This window comes from Diadema setosum, chromosome 14 (assembly GCF_964275005.1).
Source record: "Diadema setosum chromosome 14, eeDiaSeto1, whole genome shotgun sequence".
In the NCBI taxonomy this organism is placed as follows: Eukaryota; Metazoa; Echinodermata; class Echinoidea; order Diadematoida; family Diadematidae; genus Diadema; species Diadema setosum.
In genome coordinates, this window is record NC_092698.1 from 5895875 (window position 1) to 5913857 (window position 17983).

Here is a 17983-nt window from a genome sequence, read left to right on the forward strand (position 1 = left end):
TTCATTAATAAAGTTTTCTTACAATATTTCTAATCACTTTAACCAATAATATACACGTAATATAAAATGGAAAAAAAGTAAAATATGAACATATATTTTGCATGTGTGTGTGTGTGTTTGTGTGTCTGCTTACCCATTCGTCACCCTCTCAAAAAAAAAAAAAAATGTTCGTCACACATTTGTCACACTCTCATCTAATTTGTTTTCTTCAGTATCATTATGGCCCTCCCCTGTCACAAATATATCACAAGTTAGCGCAAGAAATCACAAGCAAATTCAAATTGAAATCACACTTCAACTTCGATAGACTGAAATATTTATTCCTTTGTAATATTATAATCGTTGTGTTAAAATTTGACTTAAAACAACATTTATTAACAGTATTTCAGCGTAGCTGGCAGCATACATTGTTCTTATGTATGATGACGTCACGTGGTAAACGATCGATCGAACAAATTACGAATTCTATCGACTACGAACGAGACAAGCGAGACGACATGACTAGGCTACAACATCCTTAGAACAGATTTTAAGGGAAGGTAGGTTTGTACAAGGTAAAAAATTGGAAATTTAGTGGAAAATTTGTTGGAAATCAAAATTTTTTACCTGCTTCCTTCTCATGTTGAGCGGTAAGTCAGGTATGTTTATTCCATGGGCGTATCGGCAAATTTTGCGCTTAGTCCTACGCGTAATATCGCTTTCTATACGCAGTTACGCTATGCGCGATCATTAGGTCCCTGCGCGAGACCTAGTACCCTTACTATACAACAGATTTGTGTATGACACACACAGAGTCTTATGATTGTATGACACAAGCAGAATGTACCTGGTACTGTGTATACACACATACAGTGTACTAATTTATATACACACACAAAAGGAGTAATGAATAAAGTCAAGGAGAACACATGCAGAGAAAGCATGGACCACAGTCAGGTCTGCCAGTCTATTTATTTATCCATGTATCATCATAAATACTATATTTGGCGACGAGCATGGTCTCATTTCTTGAATGAGAAACATCAAGGACCCCTTACAGGCAGTTTGATGGGATGTCAATCTACAGACTGTGTTATTTCAGCTAGTTTATTAGTGGACCTTGCTGAACTGATCGAGTCAACACGTCGAGTGCAGCACAATGCAGTGTGTATCCAGTGCTACGATAAGCTTACGGTGTAGCTGCAGGGAGTATGGTTGAGGGGTCTAGATATCGCACACGAAAATTTGAAATGCTCTTATAATAGAAGTTATTCCATAATCGTACCTGAATTTCTCAATGAATATCACGAAAATGCAGAAAAATCACCTCCCAGAATCTCCTGATGATGCGATGACGGAGTAGTGCGCTGTCGCCGTTTGTATGTCGGACTTAATTTTATGCGTTCAATTTCTCGGGGTATGTAAAGGTCGCGCAGCTGCCCTATGTAGTTTCATGCGTGAAAGTGTCTGCCCCTCTCTGCGGCTGTAACGTGCTTCGGCTTTCGTAGAATAGTATAAACGATCGATCGAACAAATTACGAATTCTATCGGCTACGATCATACGAGCGAGACAAGCGAGACGACACGTCTAGGCTACAACATCCTTAAAAAAAGATTTTAAGCTAAGGTAGGTAAATTATAAGGTAAAAAATTGGAAATTTAGTGAAAATTTTGTTCCAAAAAATTGGAAATTTAGTGAAAAATTTGTTTGAAATCAAAATTTCTTACCTTCTTCCTTCTCATGTTTAGCGGTTGTCAGGTACGTGGTATGTTTATTCCATGGGCATATCGGCAAATTTTGCGCTTAGTCCTACGCGTAATATTGCTTGCTATACACAGTTACGCTATGCGCGATCATTAGGTCCCTGCGCGAGACCTAGTGCCCTTACTATACCCCATCGGTACCAGTGAACTGTATCCTGTTTTGTAGCTGTGTGCAGTGTATGCCCAGCTCGTGCTCAACATCATGACATCTGATCATCTTCAAGCCTTTATCCAGCTGAGTGTGTAGACGAATAAGACCACCATTATGAATTTGCCACCATTTGAACGCTTTGCTGTGCATGAGGACATTGCAACTGTTGGTGTCAGGTGGGAACGATACGTGAAACGGCTCGAGACCTTCTTCACAGTGTTTGCAATCAGTGATGACGCCCAGAAGCGAGCGTTACTTCTGCATTATTCCGGTCCCGATGTTTCGGACATTTTTGAGTCCCTTCCAGACACTGGCACAACATATGCTGCTGCAAAAGGGGCACTGGCCAAACACTTCGTCCCTTCATTAAACATCGAATACGAACGCTATCTATTTCGACAGTCCAAACAGCTCCATGATGAGACGGTAGATCAGTATCATCTGCGTCTGCAGAAAGCAGCAACCTCTTGTAACTTTTCTGACAAGGATGCCGCAATCAAGTCTCAAATTATATTGGGATGCTGCTCACAGACACTCTGGCGTTATGCATTACGTGAGGCTGTCACGCTAGAGAAACTTCTCCACACCGCCCGTACATATGAACAGGCAGACAAACATGCTTTGGCGATGGAGAATTCATCATCATCTGTGGAATTAGCAGCTAGTATCAAGCCTTTGACAAATCCAAATAAGATGCAGGGCCAGCGATTTGGCTATACCAGTCATCACAGGGACAAGCAGAAAACAAAATGCAGAAACTGTGGGGGACAGTATCCCCACCCCGATCATCGACCGTGCCCAGCGAGAGGGGTTACATGTCATGCATGTGGAAAATTGAATCATTTCCAGAAACATTGTTTAAGCAAGTCCAAGCAAACCCCACGTCATACTGCAGTGAAAGCAGTGAACATTCAATCACCCGATCCAGCACATGCCCAGCATAGTCAGCAGGCACAGACGGCTCAAACCCAGCATGGTACCAGTCGCAGTGCTACCAATTTGTCAGGTGTTGCTGATTACGACTATGCATTTCACGTCAAGTCGACTCCAGCCAGAAAACCTATGGTCCAGGTTGCTGTCAATTCTTGTCCAGTTTCTGTGCTGATCGATACTGGGGCGTCCGTCATGATGATGGGTCATGACACGTTTCGATCTCTCAGTCCACAGCCGCAGTTGGTAACGCCTCCAGTCCCAGTGTACGCATATGGTAGCACAGTTCCTCTTGATGTTATTGGAACTTTCACCGCAGCTGTTTCATATGGGTCGGCATCTGTAACGACACAAGTCTTTGTTGCAACGCACAGTGGCGATACACTCTTGGATTTTGCCACTGCCTCAGCACTCGGACTGATTCACATAGCGTACAACCTTCAGCCTGAGCAGACATTCGCTGATCGTTTCGTCAGCATCGGTAAGCTAGTGTCATCATTTGAATGCAAGCTTCATGTAGATGACGCAGTCCCACCTGTTGCAGTGCCACATAGACGCATTCCCTTTCATATGCGCCAACAAGTCGAGAAGGAGCTTGATCGCCTAGTAGAATTGGACGTCATAGAACGTGTGAATCATCAGCCCACTCCTTGGGTTTCGCCAATAACTGTTGTGCAAAAACCTCATCAGCCTGGTGCGATCCGCCTTTGCGTTGATATGCGGAATGTGAATCGAGCCATCAAACGCGAACGCCATCTCACACCTACAATAGATGACGTCATAGTTGCCCTGAACGGTGCCGCTGTCTTCAGCAAGCTAGACCTCAACTCTGGTTATCATCAAATTCCGCTAGCGCAGGAATCCAGACAATACACAGTGTTCTCAACTCATGCAGGCCTATTCCAGTATAAGCGTCTTAATTTTGGCCTCACATCGGCAGCTGAGATCTTCCAGAATGCCATTCAGTCGACACTTCAAGACATCCCTGGAGTCATCAACATCAGCGACGATATCCTGGTTTTCGGTAGTACACCACAGGAACATGATGAACGTCTTCAAGCGTGTCTCTCCCGTCTACGCGAAGCCAATTTGACTCTGAATCATGACAAATGCAAGTTTCGTGTCTCGCAGGTCACGTACTTCGGTCATGTCTTCTCCGCCTCCGGTGTTGCCCCAGATCCAGAGAAGATTCGCGACATCAATGCTGTTACTCCGCCCACTAGCGTCTCCGAACTTCGCAGCTTCCTTGGTATGGTCAACTACTGCAGTCGCTTTGTCCGTGACCTGGCATCCGTATCAGCACCACTACGCGAACTTACAAAAGCTGATGTTCCGTGGGAGTGGTCTTCCTCTCATGCGCACGCCTTTGACGAAATCAAGCGACGCCTTGCAACATGCTGTGCCATGGCCTATTTTGATCGCAACAGCGCCACCGAGGTCATCGTTGATGCCAGTCCCGTTGGACTTGGTGCAATCTTGGTGCAACAAAACAGACAAGGTATCAGGTCAGTTGTCGCCTTGGCAAGCAGAGCACTATCCGTGGTAGAACAGCGCTACTCGCAAACTGAGAGGGAAGCACTCGCAATCACATGGGCGATTACCCACTTCCACCTGTATTTGTACTGATCTCCCTTCACCGTCGCCACCGACCACAAACCGCTCATCTCGCTGTTCAACAATGCCAACTCCAAGCCCCCACTTCGGCTCGAAAGGTGGATTTTGAAATTGCAGGCTTACGACTACACAGTGAAATATCAGCCTGGGAAGTACAACCCAGCTGATTACATGTCTCGTCATCCGCAGCATCGTGTCGATGTGTCCACTGAGCAGAGCTTAGCTGAGGCGCATGTACAGTTCGTCGCGTCTCATGCCGTCCCCAAACATGTGTCGCGTGATGACATTGCGCATGCTACGCAGTCTGATGATGTCCTCCAGTCTGTCATCCGCGCTGTTGCAACCAACAACTGGAATGAACTCGCTAGCAACACTGACGCATCAGCGAGAGCAGAAGTCCAAAGCCTCTACAATGTTCGCGATGAGTTAACCATGTCGCAAGATCGCGATATTCTTCTCCGCGACCATCGCATAGTTATACTGCAGACGCTACGAAAGCGCATCGTCGACATTGCACATGAAGGCCACCAGGGCGTCACAAAGACGAAAGCGCTTCTGAGGGAGAAAGTGTGGTTTCCATCCATAGACCGCATAGTGGAAGCCACCATTCGCGATTGTCTCGCATGTCAAGCCAATGTTGTTGAGCACGCCAAAGAACCGTTAACCATGAGCCCACTTCCTCGCAAACCTTGGTCCCAAGTTAGCGTCGATTTCGCGGATCTACCCAATGGCGAACACCTCTTGGTAGTCATGGATGACTACTCACGGCTTCCTGATGTCGAGATAGTCACATCTACGTCAGCTTCCCAAGTCATCCCAAAGTTAGATCGCATATTTTCCACGTTCGGAGTACCTGAGATTGTTCGATCTGATAACGGACCACCATTCAATAGCAGCGAGTTTGCTCAATTCGCAAAGTACTTGGGGTTCGAGCATCGCAGAATTACCCCGTGCTGGCCACAAGCCAATGGAGAAGTGGAACGCTTCATGAGCTCACTGAAAAAGGTGTATCGCGCTGCCAACACCGAAGCAAAGTCATGGAAACAGGAGTTATACAAATTTCTCCGCAATTATCACGCCACACCTCATTCCACGACAGGTTCTCCACCAGCGACTGTGCTGTTTGGCCGCCCGGTTCGCACGCGTCTTCCTCAGCCTGAGCTCAACCACCAGGACGACTCAGCAATTCGCAAACGTGACGAGAAAAAGAAAGAGGCGATGAAGAAGTATGCAGATCATCATGGTTCTGTACGTACGAAAGCAATCGCAGTCGGTGACAAAGTCCTAGTTCGTCGTGATGGACATGTTCCGAAACACATGTCACCATATATGCCGGTACCTTTCACAGTCGTGAGCAAACGCGGTTCGCAAATCACAGTCGAGCATGACTCACATCGCATCACCAGAAATATCTCGCGTTTGAAACGATTCACTGGCATGCCATCCCGCCACACACACGCGGACAATGACATGGACATCGATGGTCCAATGCAAGCTGAACCACCCACACAGCAAAATAATGTGCCACAAAGTCGCTACCCACAAAGGAACCGACAGCGACCTCGCTACTTGAGGGACTATGAAACTTAGAACACTTGAACATTTGAAAAGGTGTTATCATTGCATGTATATTACTTGCATGATTTTGTCAGTTGACGATTTGCATTGTAAGAGTTCACTTTTATGGTCTTTTTCACAATGTGCCAGAGTGGCAAAGCTGATAGTTGCTCGAGTTTCTGAGAGAGTGAAATTGTTCTGGCTATAGGGTACGTGTGAGGAAATTGCAATGTGTGAACAGTTGTTGGAAATATGGTATGATGTAACACACATGTATGTTTGTAAAGTGGTTCAAAATGAACGTTATGAGTTTGTTGGATGTGCTGTGCACTAAACAAAATATTAGGTAAGCTGTGACGATAGCATAAAGAAATCTATTTTATGACTGTCGAAAAGGATATTGTGTAATTATTTGACACCAAATGGCAACATACTTCAGATGACAGTTTTGTTTGTATCTGATTGTTATGAATTGCACACAAGTGATACAAATACCCGGACATTTGAGGATAGACAAACGCTGCAAATACAAAGTTATATGTATTCAAGTCACAGAACTTCATTAGTATGTCATCCATTACCAAGTGTTGTATGGGTGAGCATATTATCGAAAAATTCCTTGTGAATTTATGACCTTGTAACACAGGCATATTAGATCATAGTTCGGACAATAGCTGATGCATGATAGAGAAAGTGGTATTGAAAGTGAAAAGCCAATAAGGGTGTAAACGTTATACATCTGGTTAATTCCTTGATATGATGTACATTGAACATTGTCGTGAATTTGTGAAGAGAAGAGTAACAGTTGATTGGATATGCTGGTTTCTTGTTGAAGTACATTTTGGTTCAGGATATATCAAATGTGAAAAGTCTCACATATGTTAAAAAAAAAAAAAAAAGTTCTAAGTTAGTTGGATTTTGATTACAGTGGTTGTTCTACGAAAGGCCAGTAATACAGTTGTACCGAGTGATCATAGTTCTCATCATAGTCACTTTAGATTTACACCTTTAAACTCAAACATTCCGTAAGCATTGCATGCTATCATACTCATAGCTAATGGTACTACAGGACACATTATGAATCGTGATACTGAACGCATCACATAATTAGAATAATCAGCACATACTGGTTATGGTCCTATCCGAGGTAGGAAGGAATGTAGTATCCAGTACTTGGTCAATGATAATGTTATGACTGATTTATATATCATTTACATATCTGGCTTTCCATAACAGCCATGTGGCTCTCTGGCTACTCAGTACAACAGATTTGTGTATGACACACACAGAGTCTTATGATTGTATGACACAAGCAGAATGTACTGTGTATACACACATACAGTGTACTAATTTATATACACACACAAAAGGAGTAATGAATAAAGTCAAGGAGAACACATGCAGAGAAAGCATGGACCACAGTCAGGTCTGCCAGTCTATTTATTTATCCATGTATCATCATAAATACTACAGGTGGTATTCGTGGTATTCATGTCTATTGTTCAGGGTCATTGTAAGCACACACTCACATACATATCATTGGTTCCTATGTAAAGTTCAGTTTTGTACAGCGGGTTAAAGTTTGACCAAAATCTGGAACTTAACTTTAAAACTAATCATGGATTTAATATTCAAATCACCCTAACTAAATTGTACACTATTTAACAATTAATCATATCAATGGCAGTATCTGATGTATAGTTTTCGAACTATTAAGGATCAAAAGTGGGAAATGTTTTTTTGCAAGTTGCTATTCACAAATTTAAGAACATGTGAAAATATAAGCTCTGATTCTGACATGAATGTGATGTGCACATTTACATGTACTATTACGAATACATTGTATATGAGTAATGTGTGTGATAATAATGTACTGGTACTACAACATGTTAATTGCGAATCAATTAATCACTTGCAGAGTTGTTGGAAATTCCTGATTCGTGAAAATTAGACTCACAAAATATGTAAAGGTTTGTACAGTATTTGCTAAGATTCACACTTTGATTTTCAAAGTTTACTTTGTTCTACTGGTTTGCTTGACAGAGAGGGGAGAATAAGAAGGTACTGGAGGTATTGAGGAAGATTTACTACTGGAATAACAGGGGAGTGTCACCTGAGGACTATCCAGTAAGTATGATTTCGAGATGAGATGCTCGATGTGTAGAAAAGAGGACTCTTGCGATCATTGAGGGAAGCACCAGGGTTGCTAGCGTAGAACTATCAAAGTCTCCCTGAACCCAAATACATGTTTTCATTGAGAAATGTAGAAATATTAGTAGAACACATCGGTGCAGTTTGAGGAAAATCAGACTACATGTTCAAGAATTATAGATTTTCAAAGTTTTCATACTGCTGTTGCTGGATAAGAAGACTACAACAGTTTGTCATGTCACAATTGGACAGTGGTTTAAAGAAAATTTGGAGAGAATTCCACAAATATTCATTTTCAATTGAAAAGTACACATTCTGTCTTTTTGTTACCAATATATGTTCATGGTAGTGATATTCCCCCTTGCCTTCCCGCTGAAAGACGTAAGCCAAGTGTTCTTCCTTTATTCTTGAAAAATAAAGATATGTAGAATCCCCTGTATATTTTACAATGTACTATATATCATCTTAACTGTGCTGTCATGAATTGCTATTGTAATCTTGTTCAGCAGTGGTAGTGTCACAATTTAAAGAAGTTCATAACTTTTGAACAAATTGTCAGATTTTATTCAAACTGCACAGATGTGTTCTACCAACATTTCTACATTCACTCAATCCACTTAATATTTGTGTTTCATTCTCCTTAAACTATTTCCTTCATGTCCTGGCAAGAGAATTATTATGTAACTCTCCCTGATTTTGGGGTCATTTTTGCATACTTAGATGCATGTAACACACAATTATCTTCCTAATTACTGGTTGGAATCTCCTTGATTTTGAAGTGTAAATGTGGGCAGCTGTGCTAGGAAAGAGTCATTGGCTTTGCATTAGTACCTCTGCCAAGGAAGGAGGTTATGTTTTCAACAGCCATGGTTTGTTTGTCTGTTAGTTAGTTTGTTTGTTTGTTTGTTTGCTTTTCTGTGTGCAAAGTAACTCAAAAAGTTGAGAAGAGATTGGAATGAAACTTGCAGGAAAAGTTGATAATGACACAATGAACAGATGATTAAATTTTGGTAATGATCCATGAATTTTTGAAGGATTTTTGATGTTTTTGCAGATAGGGTCCATGAACTTGGGAGTTCAAGCTGAGCGTATTTGAGGTTTGCATACGCACTCTAAAGCATGTGCTCTGCAAAGGCGAGGCGCTGTGCAGCTGGAAGCTGGTGGCGTAAACAAAAGGCTTCTATATTTGGAAATTGGACGATTTTAGCTTGTGTTTATGGGTGGATCTTGGCTCTCAGAGTGCTTTTCTGGTTATTTTTTATTTTTTTTGTTTTGTTTTGCCCTTAGCCAATTTCAGTAAACTTCAACCTTTTTCGTAGACTTTTATTGTAGACTTTGCAGTTATCTTTTGACAAACTTTACAATCTCCAAACACATTTGTTTGTTCTAAGTTTGCCTTAGTTTAATCACGAATCTTGCAAAAATTACCACATCATTCTGCATTTACAGTGTGCTATATGTTGTGATTAGTTCAGGATTACCAATATGTACATCAGAGTAATGCATTCCAAATTTGGTTCTTAGCAATGAAAGCAATCATTTGTACAGTTGCTGTCAATGCAGCCATCTGCAGTATGCTCCTGTAGACAACAGAACGGGGCGGGGGGGGGGGGGGGGGGGGGGGGAGGAGGGGCAGATTAGGAGGACAGATGATACAGATGACAGCATTCTAACTATGGAAAATTCCATTGGGGCAGTTTGGGTCACTATCATTTTGTGATATGATTCTTTATGCATGACTGCTGCCATTTTTGATGTGTACTGCTGAACCAATACTCTTTGTGAATTGTATTTCAAGGAGATGGTATTCAAGAAAATAGTTTGCAGATAATAGTATGCAAGAAGAGGAAGCTTTGATTGAAAGGACACCTACCCAGGCCCCAAATCCTGGCCCATTGTTGATGGAACCAACAGTGTGATGGATTTGTCCTTGGCACGTATTTCTCACCCCTACATCAATATTCAGGAAACAAAATTGTCCACCAAATTGTCTATTGGTGACCATTGTGTAATTCGTCGCCGGTCACACGAACCGACGACGAATCCCTCAGGTTTGCGTAAGAATGACAATTCGAGAAAATCGCGTTTGAAGTTAACCCATTTTTTACTTATGGTTGCTACACTTTCATGTCTATAATTTCCAATTATTTTTGTAGTACATCAGACTTCAATTCTTGCTCTAACTTGTGAAGTTTTTATCGAACTATATTGCTAACAAATAAGCGGAAAATCGTCAAAGAGCTGCATGCATGTATTTTCGGTCTGCAAAGAACGTTGTCATTTTCCATGTGTGTCCATATGTACATGTACATTGAGCGTTGTCATTGTCAACGCATGTATTACATAGTACGCGCACTGTGCGCGTGGTCAGTGAACTGTTGAATCTCAAAAATTACACGCAAGTCAATGCGCACTGATTCGTCGGTTCGGTGAAGGCGCGTACGTGCGTACTAGTACGCGCGGTCACCGGACCGTCGAATCGCCTGATTGTTTTAACACACGCGTCTATGGGGAAAACAAATTATTTTCACAAATGGAATTACATACTTCTACAAAAGTGATAACTACGTAAAAATTACACCGAATTACACACTGAGAATTTCAGAATATGTAGTATGGAATATCTACTATCGAAATGATTGAAAATCTCAAAATCGAAAATTTGACCCAAATCGAGTGATTCGTCGGTTCGTGTGACCGGCGATGAATTGTCTGACACTAATTCAGATGGATAGACAAATGAGAAAGAGTAATTCAAACTAGATTTGGTTCGGTTGCACTCAAGTTCTGTAAAGGACAAGTCCACCTTCATCGACATGTGGGTTGAGTGAATGCAGCAATATAATAGTAGAACACATTAGTGAGAGTTTGAGGAAAATCAGACAATCTGTTCAAAAGTTATGAATTTTTGAAGTTTCTGCTCAGTCACGGCTGGATGAGAAGACTACTATAGCTTGTGATGTCACACATGTGTACATCGATATAAAGAAAGTATAAAGAAAATTCAACATATTTTTACTTCTCTCGCATAACAAAAGAACACTAGACTTCTCTCTTTCAGAAGGCAGGGGAAATAATGTTGCCCTCAACATACCTCAGTAACAAGTTGAAGAAATGTGCACTTTTTTCAAAAAGTAAAGTTTTGTGAAATTCTCTCTTTATTTCTGTTGTATCATTCTATGCATGTGACATCATACACTGTAGTAGTCTTCTCATCCAGCAATGAGCTCAGATACTTAAAAAAATTTATAACTGTGGAACGGATTGTCAGATTTTCCCCAAACTTTCACTGATGTTTTTGCTAATATTGTTGCATTCACTCAATCCACTTGTATTTGAAGGTGGACTTGTCCTTTAATAAAATGCATATATTTTAGAGAGTTTCATGATCTCAGTGGGCAGAGGTAAGAAGATATGGAGCAAAACATTTGCCATCACCAGTGTCCATCTTAGGAATACGGTCTCTCCATTTTATGGGAGGATGTGATTACTTCTGATAGACTGTGCTGAGATACCACGTGAAAATCAGTTTATATTGTTCACACTTTATCAAATTTCCTAACCATTCTGAATTTTGAGGAAAGAATCTGAAGTTTGACCATTCCCAGGTCTTGTTTGAACAGGAGTTTCCTCTTTTTTCTTGATAATCTTATTACACACTACTATGGGAAGTCCTCTTTAATCTCATAATCCTGCTTTTGAGCCAAATCATCCCTATTTTTCAGTCAGAAAGGTTGTAATGTCTGCTTTGTAGTCAGCATAATATTGTATTCATACACCTTGTATTTATTTTCTATATTCATTTATGTTCTGCCAACAAACAAACAAAAAAGAAAATTTAATAATGTCAACTTGAAAAGTGCATTTCCTCTGATGTCTTCCTTGCATTTCAGGTCCAACATGTGGTTCCAAATAACACAGAAAGAAAGGGGCTCATCAGAGACAACATCGAGAGAGGTGGAGTCTTGGCAAAGGTGAAGTCCATTGCCCAGGCCACCATAAAGCTCTTCAGGAGTCCACTGACCAGAGTGACCCTAGCCCTGCTTGCCATTTACCTCTGTCTTTCCTATGGGTAGGTCTCAAGAATGGTGCAAGTGCCAGCCTGACTTTTGGTCAATCAATCAGATCCTTAAAATTTTATTTATTTATTTATTCATTTATATATTTATTTTGTAGAAATTGTCATGTGATCTTCAACATCAAATTGGCACTTCTATATTTTCCTGCATATCTGATATTTGGAGAAAGGTTAGATGGAACTTCATCAAAACTTCCCGAGATAAAAAGATGTTGGCAAAGAGTTGCCAATTTGAGGAGAAGATGAGAAGCTTCAGTTTTCTAAATTGTGTTGCCAATTGTGTTGTGTTGCCAATTGTGTTGCCAATTGTGTTGCCAATTCTAAATTGTGTTGCAAAGTGTTGCCACTTTGAGGAAAAGATGAGAAGCTTCAGTTTTCTGCATTATGTTGCCAATTTGAGTAACAGCTATATGTGTAGCAGTCAGGAGGCTTTTCAAAATTCTTCAACTGAAACAGCGACGGGCTCAAATGAGAATTTTGTAACACTGAAAATACACAGGAATATTTACCACCAAGTGATACGGCACAAACCACAGGAATGAGATGTTTGAGATGTGATGGGTTAAATATCACTTCATTTTTGGTTGAATTCGGTGAGTAAACTCAAAACAAATACCGCGAAGTATAGGAGAATATCTCCATCAAAATCATACAAAAAATAAAAACATGGAATTTCAGACTGGAAAATGATTTCACAAATGTGCGATATTAGTTACAATCTCATGCAAATTATGTGATATGATGACATTGTCACCTCACATATGAAATCATAAAATTTCATAACTTTTGAATAAATATTAGGGTTGATTTTGATCAAACCTCCATCTTCCTGTTCATCTGAATTTACTCTGATTTTAATCTTTATTTGAAACTTATGTGAATATGGCATGAAATTGCACATTAAGTCAATATAAATGTATCTTAGTACTGTATCATCAATACCTCCTTGATTTATCTCTTGTTACAGAATGTGCTGGACACTATTCATTTCTACATTTGATATTCTGCATGTGATAGTTAAATGTATTTTATCTTTTTTGTTTGAAGGCTCCAGTTACAAGCATCTTAGGAGTCCTGGCATGTATTTGTTTCTTTGTACTGACTTCTACATTGTTTATATTTTGCCGTATAAATGAAATGAAATGAAATGAAATGAAAGAGCAAGATTTTAACCCTCCTCCCCCCCCCCCCCCAAAAAAAAGAAGAAAATTAACATTGTGATTATTCAGGATTTTTCTAATCAGTGCTCGTCATGTACATGATCTTTACTAAGTGTCTATAGTCTGCAGTATATGTTCATATTTTCAAATTCAACATATGTAGAAGAAAAGTTTATTTCACAGAGAAATATTGTATTCATGTTTAAACGATAGGCCTACCTATATGCTTGAAATTCAGAGATAGACATGCCTCTACAGCCTTCCAAACTTACAAACTCCACACTACACATCGGCCAGTGTCGTTTCTGCTTGTAAGTGATAAAAGGAATGATTTTTACCTCCTCATTGTCACATTCTAGATACTATGGTCTGTGGATGTGGTTTCCAGAGCTATTCACGAGGGTCGAGAACGGTGGATCGGCGTGCGGCGATGTCAACGTGACGCTGTCGAACGACACTGACAATCCTCATATATACGAGGACGGCTTCTATACCGCGCTGTCAAACCTTCCAGGAAACCTCCTGGCCATCATATTTATCGACCGACTCGGCCGGAAATTTATGCTAAGTAAGTTTGCGCCTGTGTGTATTTGGTTGTATGTCTTGGTTGGGATGTATGCGAAACATTCACTTTCAGATGTGCATGATGAGGTGCACCTTCTAGCATACCTTGCACCATTTTTCATGAACTAAATTTCTTTCCCACAACACCATACATGTGCTAGTCTTTATATTTGCCAGCACTGTCTTCTATAAAGGTATTTTTTTTTTAAATCATGTGTTTACAAAATTGGTTTAATTAACAGCTCTTTCAAGTTCATTTTATTATACCCCCGCCAAACGAAGTTTGAAGGGGGTATATAGGAATCAGCGGACGGTCGGGCGGTCGGTCGGGCGGTCGGTCGGGCGGTCGGTTGGGCGGTCGGTCCGTTGCAAATCTTGCGTCGCGAACTACTTCCTCAGTTTTCAACCGATTCCCATAAAACTTGGCACAGATGTGTGCCTTGGGTTGTAGATGTGCAAGACATATTTTTTGACTGTACCCAAAAGTACGTTGCCATGGTAACGGCATATTATGGGCAAAAATGGGTACAAATCTTGCGTCGCGAACTCCTCCCACAGTTTTTTATCAATTTTTATGAAATAAGGTACAGATGTTCATCTGAATATGTTAATGTGCAAGACACATATTTCCGCAGTGGCAAAAAGTGCGTTGCCGTGGTAACGGCATGTTATTGGTAAAATATAGGGCAGAATGCTTCATGGCAAAACTGCTTCATCAGTGTTTTTCCAATTCTCATGGAATTCATATTGAATGTTTGTCTTAGGATGTAGGTCAGCATGACACATTTCTTGACAGTGACAAAAAGTATGTTGCCATGGTAACAGCTCACATATTATGAGCCAAAATGATGGAAAATTTTGTGTTGCAAACTACTTCCTCAGTTTTTGCCCAATTTCCATGAAACTTGGTACAGATGTGTGCCTTTGGTTGTAGATGTGCAAGACGCATTTTTCGACAGTACCCGAAAGTACGTAGCCATGGTAACGGCATATTAATGGCAGAAGATCAAGGAAAGATCTTGCGGATTTAACTACTTCCTCAGTTTTTTGACCAAAGCTTATGAAATGTTGTTTTGACCAAAGCTTATGAAATGTTGTTTGGCGGGGGTATAACCAGTCGCTGTAGCGACATTTCTAGTTTCATCTCCATCAAATTAGGGAAACAATGAAATGTTCGCGTATACAAATAATGTCACGAAATCAATACAGCAATGTGATGAACATAATAACATGTAATAAAGACGCAGGTGAATTAACAGAGATTCAAATAAATGCTATATCATTATGGTAAACTCAGAAACAAAATTGTTGGTAGGGGAGGGGACTGCTAAAAAGCAGAGCTTGAAGTATGCAGTGCCCTCTTTGACATGATCTCTTTCCCAATTCTGTATTTTTTAATGTTTTCTCCCCGCTCACAGCTGCAGGTACCCACATTATTTTCTATTTAATGCTGTCTTTATAATGGTCTCACCTGTGCTCCTCCCTCTCATTTATTTCTCTCTGTTGTTTGTCGGTGTGTGCTGGCATGCTTGTCTAGGGCCCTTCATTTTATCAGAAGATATAATCGATTTTACATTTCCTTAACACACAGACTGCAATGGACTTATGATTGAAATCGAATGGAGAGAACATTAAAAAATACAGAATTGGGGAAAAGATTGTGTCAAAGAGGGGACTGCATACTTCAAGCTCTGCTTTTTAGCAGTCCCCTCCCCTACCAATAATTTTGTTTCTGAGTTTACCATAATGATATAGCATTTATTTGAATCTGTGTTAAAAATTTACCTTTTATTTACTCTTTATTACATGTTATTATGTTCATCACATTGCTGTATTGATTTCGTGACATTATTTGTATACTTGAACATTTCATTGTTTCCCTAATGTGAATAATTGTAATTGTATATTTTTTGTGTTTTTGTTAATAGTTAAGGTTGATTTTATTGTGCAATAGTTCATATTTGTAATGTGTGTTTGTATATTTGAATGTATTCATGATGATCCTTGTAAAATGTCCACAATTCAGCCTCCTGGCTGCAAGAGATGTTATGTAATAAATACCTTTCAATAAAATAATGGATAATCAATTATAACTCTTCATAAAACAGGGCCCAGGTTTACTTGCCTATGTGGAATGTGTCTGTGATTTTCTTCTTTGGGGACCTACCCCAACAACCATCTGCTTTTAACTGGGTTCCCCGACACATTTTCTTAATTTTCAACTATGAAATGGGCATACCCTTGTTGATTTAAGTTTATTCTTCATCTTCAATTATCATATAAACTTTTTCACAATGTTTTCACATCTATGTTATATTATTGTGTATTACATTTATGTCTGATGTGTAAATGTATGTTAAAAATTTTATATTTTGTGTCAGTGTAGACATCGCTGTGGGGTCACGAGAGTATTGATGCAACGAAAAATGTTCATTTGAGGAAAACTTATTGAATGGAATGAAATGAAATGAAATGATAAAGAATATGGAGAGATGTGTCTCGTCAAACATGTGTGACAAAACATAGCCAATTTATCTTAAATAAATCAAAGTTTTCATTGAAGAAGAAGATATCGACGCTTGCGACAAATAAACCCATCTCTCCTTCGGCACACAGCTACCAGTCTCATTCTGTCCGGCGTCAGCGTCTTCTTCATCTGGTTCCTCCACACGAGAATCCAGGTGCTCATCATGTCCATTGTGTTTGGTGCCATCTCTGTTGTAGCGTGGGACACCCTCAACGTGCTCGGAGTAGAGCTCTATCCGACAACATGCAGGTGAATCATATGTGAAGCGTCTTTGTGTCGGTCACTCTTATTTGTCACTTTGGAGCTGTATAATGATATCAATTTTTTTTTTTATTTGATAGTATTACTATATATTTATTTCATTGTCATGATTATCCATGTTTGAGACTCCAAAAAGTGTGAATATCACAAGAATGTTTGGTATTTTGGATTTTTGATTTTGATTTTTTTCTTTGTGTGTGAATATTATCCCTGCAATAAAGGAAAATCTGTGTTACTGAATGTTCAGTGTGCATGAATTTTTGTCCAAGGGCCTTGTCATCATCCAATAAATGTTACAGACAAAGCACAGAAGAATGTGTAAAGATGTGCCGAACAATCTATATCAAAAGTAGAAAATAGTCTTAGTGCATTTTCATTTTGTTTCATTAATTTCGTTTTTATTTTGTGTTTCATTTTCTGCAGGAGCACTGCCATGGGTGTACAGGCAGGAATGAATCGAATCGGGGCCATCCTGGGCAATCTCATATTTGGCCTCTTTATCGATGCCCACTGCGCAGTGCCCATGATTGTCATCGCCGTCATGCTTGCCATAGGGGGCTTCACCACGCTGACCCTGCCCAACACCACCAAGATAGCCCTGAAATAGCCTCCAGAACCCTCACTTTATCGAGCTCTTTATGATTGCAGCTGGCAAAAAATTCTTCCTATGGCATATTATACATTTAAACATCTCATTGTACCAGTTGGGTCTGTACACGTGTCGTGCGCTGCATGCTAATGAATGAGGTGATCTTATGCACCCCTGCACAACATACAGAAGTCAAATGGAGTCACATTTTCAGTGTTCACTCATGTACTTCCGGTGATGCGGAGTTACTGTGCATCAGGCACGGGCAGAGCATAGATGCCTTAATTCCATCTCATTTTTGTTCCCGCCGAATGAGTTCGAGCAGGGGACTATGAAACGGGCTCTGTACGTGTGTGTGTCCGTGTGTCCGTGTGTCCGTGTGTCCGTCCGTGTGTCCGTGTGTCCGTCCGTGCGTCCGTGTGTGATCAAAATGTTCAAAATGCTACTCCTTCGCCATTTCTAACCCGATTTTGATTCTGTTTGCTTTATATGATAGCACTACATGAGAGCTTTGAAACTTGTATACAGAATTTCAGTTGTGACCTTTGACCTTGACCTTTGACCTATATTGTACATTTTGCTTCAAAATGCTACTCCTTCGCCATTTCTAACCCGATTTTGATTCCGTTTGCTTTATATGATGGCACTAGGTGAGGGC

The 17983-nt window shown here is 40.3% G+C and overlaps 1 protein-coding gene across 1 annotated transcript in view; it reads left to right on the forward strand.

The window, feature by feature from the left end:
- Positions 1–17353, forward strand: part of LOC140237857 (synaptic vesicle glycoprotein 2B-like) — a 48658-nt gene extending 31305 nt beyond the window's left edge. The window contains exons 6-10 of the mRNA XM_072317789.1: positions 8039–8122; positions 12040–12218; positions 13744–13952; positions 16565–16724; positions 17160–17353. Of these exons, the coding sequence (XP_072173890.1) occupies positions 8039–8122; positions 12040–12218; positions 13744–13952; positions 16565–16724; positions 17160–17343 (816 nt within the window). The 3' untranslated portion in view covers positions 17344–17353. The remainder of the gene's footprint in view (positions 1–8038; positions 8123–12039; positions 12219–13743; positions 13953–16564; positions 16725–17159) is intronic.
- The last annotated feature ends 630 nt before the right edge of the window (positions 17354–17983 follow it).